The sequence below is a fragment of the Alexandromys fortis genome, unplaced genomic scaffold (assembly GCF_014885135.2).
Source record: "Alexandromys fortis isolate MF-2015 unplaced genomic scaffold, M_Fortis_MF-2015_v1.1 scaffold_7, whole genome shotgun sequence".
In the NCBI taxonomy this organism is placed as follows: Eukaryota; Metazoa; Chordata; class Mammalia; order Rodentia; family Cricetidae; genus Alexandromys; species Alexandromys fortis.
The window spans coordinates 3,853,954-3,864,733 of NW_026067920.1; the positions used below are offsets into that span (position 1 = coordinate 3,853,954).

At 40.4% G+C, this 10,780-nt stretch overlaps 1 protein-coding gene across 8 annotated transcripts in view; it reads right to left on the reverse strand.

The window, feature by feature from the left end:
- Add1 (adducin 1) overlaps positions 1-10,780 on the reverse strand; it is a 59,926-nt gene that overhangs the window by 28,064 nt on the left and 21,082 nt on the right. For all 8 annotated transcript variants that reach the window (XM_050140968.1, XM_050140967.1, XM_050140972.1 and 5 more), the window contains exons 2-4: positions 7,639-7,853; positions 4,390-4,552; positions 601-752 (exon numbers count right to left, since the gene is read on the reverse strand). In XM_050140968.1, coding sequence (XP_049996925.1) covers positions 601-752; positions 4,390-4,552; positions 7,639-7,833 — 510 coding nt within the window. In that variant the 5' untranslated portion in view covers positions 7,834-7,853. The remainder of the gene's footprint in view (positions 1-600; positions 753-4,389; positions 4,553-7,638; positions 7,854-10,780) is intronic.

A 10,780-nucleotide genomic window follows, 5' to 3' on the forward strand; every position in this document is an offset into this window, starting at 1 on the left:
ATGCACAAGGGCAGGACTCATACAGTCCCCCATACAACCTGAGTTGGAACAATGGTTAGTACAGAAAGAACAGACAGCCAGTAACATCTGTTACAAATCTACACTGCGGAACAGAGAGGCCCTGATAATGTTGGGAAAAGGCAGAAAACTAGAGAAGCTTCGACCAGAGCCAGAAAGAAAATACTGTTAGATTTGTAAGTCATAAATGAATAAATGAATTTTAGAAACGGCTTCTAATTTGATAAACATTTATTAGGTTGGCATGCAAGAAAGATGTTTTAAAGAACTACTCTCGCCAGGCGATGGTGGTGCACGCCTTTAATCCCAGCACTCGGGAAGCAGAGGCAGGCGGATCTCTGTAAGTTCTAGACCAGCCTGATCTACAGAGCAAGTTCCAAGACAGGCTCCAAAGCCACAGAGAAACCCTGTCTCGAAAAACCAAAAAAAAAAAAGAACTACTCTCACAACTCTGAACCCACACTTGCCCATTCTTGTGTCCTGTAAGGACTCCAAAGAGACTCATTTATGCAGTGCGAGAAAGGATGGTGCTGGACGGCTCATGAGCACTCACCCATGCGGGCACGGGTCTGGAGTACTCACTGTGATGTGGTTGTAGATCAGCTGAGACCACCCGAAGAGGTCTGCCAGTCTGTAAAATGCTGCCAGTTTACAGCGCAGCAGCTTCTCCCCTTTGTCATACGCAATGGAGTCAGAGCCTCTGAGGTCATTCACAGGGGTGACCATACCAAGACCTAGGATAAGGAAAGACAGAAGTCAAACTTCTGTTTGTTTTAAAAACTTTATTGGTATTTTATTGTTTCCATTTGTCAAATGCAAATCAATTACCATAGTACTATTTATTGTCCATATTAGACCATAAAATTTCAAAAACTTCAATGACAAAAAGAATGTTCTCTCTGGCATTAATATATAGTTCAAAAATAGGTAACAAAAAGGTAAATTTTTAAATTTAAATTTTAAATTGTTAAATTTGGGAGAAGCAGTAAAGAATAGATTGAAAGGAAATTTACAGCCTGGGTGGGGGGTGGGTCAGGGTGGGGACTGGCTGTCGGGTGCTACAAGAAGTCTGTAAGGAAAACCAAAGCCATATTTCAAAGATTTGACTTATGGGTATTTCATCAGTTTGTAATACATGAATCTAAAAGAGCCAGCAGTTTGGTTCTTGAAAGATCTCTGGGGCTGGAGAGATGGCTTTGTGTTAAGAGCACTGCTGCAGCACCCACATGGTGGCTCACAGCCATCTGCAATGAGCTCTGGTGCCCTCTGCTGGCCTGCAGGCATACATGCATAATAAATAAATTTAAAAAAAAAAGAGGAAGGAAGGAAGGAAGGAAGGAAGGAAGGAAGGAAGGAAGGAAGGAAGGAAGGAAGACAGACCTCTGAATCATGTTCATTTACTTCGGCAAGTATACCAGGACCCTGTCATGAGATGCCAGGACCAAGTCATGAAACAAGCAGAAAAAAAAAAAAAAAAAACCCTGTAATGATATTTTCTCCAGCAAAAAAAAAAAAAAAAAAAAAAAAAAAAAAAAAAAAAGATATGGGGATCAGGGGACAGTGAAGAGGACCAAATGGGTGACATCTGTCAACACAGCATAGACCTCAGAAACGTGGTGTGTCAGTACGTGAAAGGGGCCCAGATACCTGTGGAAGGGAAAGTGGATTATGGTGAACACATGGTTAAAAATAACATGAGGCAGCAAGCAACAATCATAGCTTGCAGTATTATATTCCTGAGTGACCAGATAAAAGAAAAGGCATAGAATGGATGATTCTTCTTTCAAGATTATTTGGTACAAGCTCCTTTCTAATCATGCAAAAACTATAATTTAAAGGTAAAGACTTAAAAACTTTATATAATGTAGGGCAGCGGTGACACACACCTTTAATCCCATTACTCAGTAGGCAGAGGCAGGAGGATCTCTGTGAGTTCAAGGCCAGCCTGGTCTACTGAGGAAGTTCTAGGACAGCTGTGATTATACAGTAAAAACCTGTCTCAAAAAACAAAACATAAAGATTCAACACAATGCCCATCAAAATCCCAGCAAAATTCATCAAAGACCTCGAAAGAACGCTACTCAACTTTATATGGAAAAGCAAAAAACCCAGGATAGCCAAAACAATCCTGTACAATAAAAGAACTTCTGGAGGCATCACAATTCCTGACTTCAAACTCTACTACAGAGCTACAATACTGAAAACAGCCTGGTATTGGCATAAGAACAGACAGGAGGATCAATGAAACCGAACAGAAGATCCAGATATCAATCCACACATCTTCAAACACCTGATCTTTGATAAAGAAACAAAAAATATCAAATGGAAAAAAGAAAGCATATTTAACAAGTGGTGCTGGTATAACTGGATATCAACATGCAGAAGAATGAAAATAGACCCATATCTATCACCATGCACAAAACTCAAGTTCAAATGGATCAAAGATCTTAACATAAAGCCAGCCACACTGAATCCTATAGAAGAGAAAGTAGGAAATATTCTTGAATGCATTGGCACAGGGAACCACTTCCTAAATATAACCCCAGCAGCACAGACACTCAGAGAAACAATTAATAAATGCGATCTCCTGAAACTGAAAAGCTTCTGTAAAGCAAAGGACACAGTCAACAAGACAAAACAGCAGCCTACAGAATGGGAAAAGATCTTCACTAACCCCACATCAGACAGAGGTCTGATCTCCAAAATATACAAAGAACTCAAGAAATTGGACACCAAAAGATCACATAATCCAATAAAAAAAATGGAGTACAGACCTAAACAGAGAACTCTCAACAGAGGAATCTAAAATGGCTGAAAGGCACTTAAGGAAATGTTCAACATCCTTAGTCATCAGAGAAATACAAATCAAAACAACTCTGAGATTCCATCTTACACCTGTAAGAATGGCCAAGATCAAAAACACTGATGACAACTTATGCTGGAGAGGTTGTTGGGAAAAGGGAAAGTTTCTGCATTGCTGGTGGGAATGTAAACTGGTACAACCCCTTTGGATGTCAGTGTGACAATTTCTCAGAAAATTAGGAAACAACCTTCCTCAAGACCCAGTAATACCACTTTTGGGTATATATCCAAAGGCTGCTTAATCATACTACAAGGACGTGTGCTCAACTATGTTTATAGCAGCTTTGTTTGTCATAGCCAGAACCTAGAAACAACCTAAATGTCCCTCGACCGAAGAATGAATAAGGAAAATGTACCACATTTCTTTCATTTCCTTCGGTGCCCAGAACACCGAAGAAGCAGGATGTGACCTGCCCAGCTGAAAAAGGTACTGACAACAGCCCTATCCCTGGGTTCCACCTTGTAAGGTTACATTTACAAAGTCAACAGCTAAGGTAATGCTCCACATGAGCAAGGCACACTGATCTTTGCTTACTTACATTCACCCATGGTTACCATGGCTTTGGCTTTGAAATGCTGTTTCTCACTTTTTCTAGGCCACAGTGACAACAGTGACAAGAAGTGTTGTCCTAATGACTGGCTTAGCAGCCAAGAGCACTGGCTGCTCTGGCTGAGGACTGGAGCTCAAGTTCTAGCACCCATGTGGTGAATCACACCCTTCTCCAATTCGTCTCCTGGCCTCTGAGAGATATGCACACACACAAAACATGAACAACTCTAACAAACGTTTTTATGTATATATAATTTATTTATTTTTATTTTATGTTCATTGGTGTTTTGCCTGCAAGTATGTCTGCGTAAGGGTTTGAGATTCCCTGGAACAGGAGTTACAGATAGTTGTGAGCTACCATGTGAGTGCTGGAAATTGAACCCCAGTCCTCTGGAAGAGTAGCCAGTGTTCTTAACTGCTGAGCCATCTCTCCTGCTGTCCCCAGAAACAGTTTTTCTTGCTTGTTTTTCTTTTGTTTTGCTTTGGTTTTTTTGTTTGTTTGTTTGTTTGTTGTTTTTTTTGTTTTTTCGAGACAGGGTTTCTCTGTAGCTTTGGAGCCTGTCCTGGAACTAGCTCTTGTAGACCAGGCTGGCCTCGAACTCACAGAGATCCGCCTGCCTCTGCCTCCCGAGTGCTGGGATTAAAGGCATGCACAAGAATTTAATGTTAAATAAAAATAAAGTAAATGGAAGAATAAGAAATAACAGAATCCCACTGGCTTACAGAAAATGAGTCCTCTACACTCAAGATACCTTCCAGTTTGCAATCTTTTACTATGATTAACAGAGATTTTAAAATACTCAATATAGTCAGGTGATGGTGGTGCACACCTTTAATCCCAGCAATCCCACAAAAACAAAACACAACAATAACAACAATACTATGTAATGTACAGCTGCATACTCATGTGGCTCACATGAGAAAGTTACAGATCACATACAAAGTCAGGAACTACTCACTCATGTTCAAGGCAGCCATTCCTCCTTGTGGAGCTGCTGGGTAGACATTTGGTACATTTGCAGTCATAAAGTCTGCAATCTGCTGCAATGCCAACAGGCCTGTGGGATTCTTCCCCTTCTTAAACTGCTCTTGGATCATAGATTCCAGTTCTTCACAGAAGGCCTACAATGCATATTAAAATAGTCAAGCACTTTTTGGGGGCCCAGAATGTACCTGTAACTAACTATCAGATAAATGTTCGTTTTCATCCAGTGCTAGAACAGCACACAGGGAACTCACATTTCACTTCTGAGAGTATGACCTGGTATAGTCTTTTTGGTAAGTCATTTAACAAAATAAAAGCTTAAAACTTAAAACAGAATTCAATTCATGGAAATCTATTTTAAGAAAATAATCAGGAATGTATTTAAAGACTTATTCATAAGGTAATTAATCTCGGCATCACAGATTTTAAAAAGTAGGCCACATTTCAGAAATTAAAGAACTGACTCGACACACTGGGAATTTTATAGATGTACTCAATGGGAAAAAATCTTAAAAATTAAAAAGCATAAAATTCCTCTTGATAGGAGAGATGGCTCAGTGGTTTAGAGCATTGCCTGCTCTTCCAAAGGTCCTGAGTTCAATTCCCAGCAACCATATGATGGCTCACAACCATCTGTAATGAGGTCTGGTGCCCTCTTCTGGCCTTCAGGCATACACACAGACAGAATATTGTATACATAATAAATAAATAAATACTTTAAAAAAAAAAAATTCCTCTTGATATATTTTTGAGTAAAAAGCTAATACAGTTTTTATAAGACAAAATGGGAACTTAAACTAGAAAAAGATTAAAAATGTATCAAATGCTAATTATAATTCTCAGTAACAGGATTATTGATAATGTTTATATTCTATTTTGTGCTTTCTAGCATTTTCTTCAAAATAGGGAAGTGCCTGGTTAAAGTAGAAAAAGAGCTGACATGGTAGTATATGCCTATATGCCTGTTGTCCTCAGGAGAGGCAGAAGCAAGAGATCAGCTCTAGATCATCCTATACTACAGAACAAGTTCAAGAACAACCTCAGCACAAGAAACCCTATCTCAAAACAATTTTCTTTAAGTAGAAAAAGACAGCTGGGCATGGTAATAAACCTGAAAATCCCAGCATCTGGGAAACAGAAGCAAGAAGATGGCAAGTTCAAGGCCATCTTGAGGCACAGAGTGAGACTCTTGTCAACTAAGCATCTAAAGAAACCCTATACTTATCTTTTATTAAAAGTAATTCTAAGTTAGGCAAAACATGCACTAAATTGATAATAATGGTTTTAACATAGGGTTGTTATTGTAATAGGACAGGTTTCTCTGTGTTGTCATGGTTTTGTTTTGTTGGAAAAGAGTCTAGCAGCTGCTTAGCCATAGCAGACCTGAAGCTCTCTATGTAAACCAGGCTTGAACTCACAGTGATCCTCCTGCCTTGCTTTTCTGACTGCTGAGATTATATGTTGATGTAGGAAAGTCATCTATGTGTTATTTTCATTGGTTAATAAAGAGACTGCCTTGGCCCTTTGATAGAACAGAAAATTAGGTAGGCGGAGTAAACAGAACAGGATGCTGGGTAGAAGGAAGTGAGGTCAGACGCTATGGAGCCAGCCGCCAGGTCAGACATGCTGAATCTTCCCCGGTAAGCCACCACCTCGTGGTGCTACACAGATTATTAGAAATGGGTTAATCAAGATGTGAGAACTCGTGGTGCTACACAGATTATTAGAAATGGGTTAATCAAAATGTGAGAATTAGCCAAGAAGAGGTTAGATATAATGGGCCAGGCAGTGTTTAAAAGAATACAATTTGTGTGTTGTTATTTCGGATGTAAAGCTAGCTGTGTAGGAGCCGGGTGGGACGAAAAGCAGGCCTGCTCGTCTCATCACTACAATATGTAAATGCCATCACACCTAGCTCAGATATTTTTAACTTTCTTCAGATTGATAAAACCTATCAAAAAGCTAATGAAGAAATAAATTTTTTTCAAATAATTATAAATGATATCTTAGATGGTAACACGAATTTACTAGATGATTTATCCAATGCAAGTACTTAGTGATTCCAAATTAAATTTATTCATAGTTTTTCATTGCTTAATCTGAAAACTTATTGAAAGAAACAGCCAAACTGCAGTCCAGTACATATACCACTCAGAGGAAGTGTACAACAAGCAAATGCATAACTGCTAGTTGAATGGTATCAAGAAGTGTCAGGCAGGATCTACCACCTCATGATAAACAGTCAGTGCTCATAGCTTATGTTAGTCAACGGTGGAAGAAAAACAAAGACGAAGGCAGTAAAATAAATCATCAAAACACAGCTACTGATCTTTGTTATCAAAGCATAATGCAGGAGAATATAAAATACACATGCACAGAGACTAAGGAAGCTGCCCGTCACTGAGCATCACAGGATACTGGTCACCGGAGGCAGCAAACTCAATCCCAGTCTGGGCTACAGAAAGAACTACTTTTAAAAAACAGAAAAAGAAAAAAAATAAAAAGCTGAGCACGGTGATATCATTTTTAAAAAGACAATGGCATCTCCCAAAAGTTAAAGGGACGGAGTAAAACCAGAGTAGAAGGGAGAAAAGGGGAGAAAAGAATGTGCAGCACAGGTAAGCACAGCAGCACCAATGTGAGGAAGTGTAAGGACAGGGCCACTGTAACTACAGAACGTCTAGAAGACACTCAGAGAGGTGTGACTGCCTCACAGTGAGGTTAACAATTCAGGAACTACTAGCCTAGGTGCGACCAGGAACAATTGAAGGCCACATTGAGTGTCCTTTATTCAAAATATTTAAATTTGAGAGTGTTTGCACAGGCTTTATCAGTTGATCATGTCAAATTCAAACAACTAAAATGCTCTCAAATCCAAATGTTTTAATCACTATGGTGATTAAAATATTTGTTGTGAATAGATGCTTGACCTATATTTTGTAGAAAACAGTGGGTTTTACATTGTCCCCGATTTATAAAAACACTTTGGAGAAACAGTAGAGACAATCCCAAAGCAGAAATAAACATCTATCCTTAATAACTCTAAAACATTTTCATTCTGTCTGTTGGCATGAACCAGAGTTCTTTCAACAGGATTGATGAGCATGAAGCGTCAGTGTGCTCTGTGATGAGGAACTGACTATGCCATTCACACAGCAGGCCTAGGATCCCAGGAATCAGAAGGAAGCTGGTCAAGTTAGTTCTGAGCAAACTTTTTCCTTACAGGACTTTGTAGAATCATGGACACCCTCTTCTTCTGCTCCATCATATTGAAGTCCTGACGAAGGTCTGGTGCCATGTTCCTCTCCCGCAAATATTCTGGATTGTTCTCATCCACTCTGTCAAAGTACCTCTCCTTGTGAGGCGCTGTGGTTGGGGGTGGTGAGGTCACCACTGCGGCCCGGGTATCACCATTCATTGCACAGTTTTTCTAGGGTCCTATAAAATAAAAATAAAAGATATCTTTGTGTTCAAAGCAATGGTCATTATGATTTCATGATGAGTACGTCAACCTCAGAAATACATTCTTCTATGTGGGGATATGTTGGCTCCTTTATAGCTCAGAAGCACATGACTGGTCAACCAACCTCCCCCCATTAATCAATGATGTATTTTGTTCTCGCCACTGTTTATTGGAGCATAGGAAAACAATCTAACAAAGCTATTATGTATGTCCTCTGACAAATCCAAAAGGAATTAGAAATTTGAGTTTGACCATAATTAACACTTAGATTGATCCCACACTGCCAGGCAGATTTTGGAAGTGTTAAACCAAACTTTTTTTTAAAATTAGAGAAAAATATATAGTTCAATAAAAACAATTAAAACATATATAGATATAAAACCACTTTTATGTGTGTGTGTGTATTTTTGTTTTGTTTTGTTTTTCGAGAAAGGATTTCTCTGTAGTTTTGGAGCCTGTCCTACACTTGAAGACCAGGCAGACCTCGAACTCACAGAGATCTGTCTATTTCTGCCTCCCAAGTGCTGGGATTAAAGGTGTGCCACCACCACCTGACAGTGTTTGTTTTTTGAGATAGGGTCTTTCAACATAGCCATGGATGCTCTGGAACTCAATATGTAGACCAAGCTAGCCTCAAACTCAGAGAGATCTACTTGCCTCTGGAGTGCTGGGATCGATGCCCCTAGCTGTATGTGTATCACCATACCCATATCAGCATACTTCCTTATTTTTCCCTTAAGATTTATTTATTTATGTGCTTTACGTGTATGGGTGTTTTGTCTATTATAGATTTGCACACTAGGAGAAGGCATAGGATTCCATGGGACTACAGTTATAGATGGTTGTGAGCTACCATATAGGTGCTGGGAATTGAACTCAACCTATTCAGGTGCTCTTAAACACCCAGTCATCCCATCAGCACCACACTTCCTCTTTTTTGTTTGTTTGTTTGTTTTGTTTTTTTCATGAATCAGGGCTTCTATGTGCAGCTCTGGAGCCCTTCCTGGAACTCACTCTGTAGATCAGGCTTGTCTGAAACTCACAAAGATCCCACCCCCCCACCTCCCAAATGCCGAGATTAAAGACTGTTGAAATAGAGCCACCAAGGCCTGGCTAATCTCAGCACTTCAGTTGCCTAAACAGGAGGATTAGTAATTCAAGGTCATCAGAGGACATCTAGTGAGTTTCAGGCCAGTCCCGACTTCACCAGACCCTGATTCAAAACAAACAAACAAAAGGTAAGAAAACTGATTCAGTTGGAAAAATATGAGGACTGGAATTCAAGCCAAGGCAATGTAGCTCAGAACTGTTTTCTTAAATGCTCTGATCTATACTATTGATGATAAAGGTGACAAGTGCAGCAGTGGCAAGGCCCTTGATGAGATGGGTGGGGCTGGACAGAGAACTGTGGCTCTTCCAAAGTAGCTAAGATTTGCTCCCAGCATTCACCCAGTGCAGCTAAAAACCACTGTTAATCCAGTGCCAAGTGATCCAACACCTTCTTCTGATCTCTCAGGCACCCAAACAGATAATCACACGTAAATACATTTTAAGAGAGAGAGAGAGAGAGAGAGAGAGAGAGAGAGAGAGAGAGAGAGAGAGAGAGCACCTAGATGATAAGAGTGGCCTTGAACTACACCAAACTTGCTCCAATTTGGTATGACCTTTATTGTTACCATCATGTGAGTGAGTTTGTGTGCTTTTACATATAGTCACACATGAAACATACATGGAAGAGGAAGACAATTTTTAGAAGCCAGTTTTCTCTACGAAAGGTTCCAGATCACCAATATTTCAGATCTTGGGTGTTTCATGGCAGTCACCTTTACCTGCTGAGTCATTTGGACCCTTTTTTTTTTTTAAAGACTAAGTCTCACTCCATAATTCAGGGTCACCTCAAACTCAAAGCAACCAGGCTGCCTCTGCCTCTTAAGTGCTGAGAATGCAGGTATGAGGATCATACCCAGCAGCTTGCTTTGGTTGGTGTTGCTCTGTTCTACCATGCCTTTCTGACATGGAGGTCAGAAAAGGAAGTCAAAACCCCTGAAATTTGTTTACAGATGGCTGTGAGCCAGCAAATAGATGTTGAAAACCAAACCCAGGTCCTCTTTAAGAGCAGTAAGTGTTCTTAAACATTCAGCCATCTTCCCAAAACCTATTGGTGTGTATCAGACAGGGTCTATAGAACCCTAGCCTCAAATACATAGATCAAAGATAACCGTGGATTCCTAATGCTCTTGTCACTACCTCCCAAGTGCTACAGATTACAGGTCTGTGCCACCAGGCCCAGTTTAAGTTTGTGGGGTGCAGGGGGTTTGAACCTAGGGCTTCAGGCATGCTGGGTAAACATTCAACCAACTACACCACATCCCTATCCCCCTCTGGTTGTTCCCATGCAAAGAAACACTGTCTTGAAAATAAATTTAAAAAAAAAAAACAAACCCTTTACTATATTGCCAGGCATAGTGGTACATGCCAATGATACAGGCAGATCTCTGTGAATTTGAGGCCAGCCTGGTCTACATAGTGAGCTCCAGGACAACCTCAGCTATATAGTAAGACTTATTCTCAAAAAATAAAAACAAAGCCAGGCGGTGGTGGCACAGGCCTTTAATCCCAGCACTCAGGAGGCAGAGGTAGGCGGATCTCGGTGAGTTCGAGGCGACCCTGGTCTACAAGAGCTAGTTCCAGGACAGCTCCAAAGCTACAGAGAAACCCTGTCTCAGGGGAAGGGGGCAAGAATCAAACATAAGCCAGGGGCTGGAGAGATGGCTCAGAGGTTAAGAGCATTGTGCGCTCTTCCAAAGGTCCTGAGTTCAATTCCCAGCAACCACATGGTGGCTCACAACCATCTGTAATGGGGTCTGGTGCCCTCTTCTGGCCATCAGGCATACACACAGAC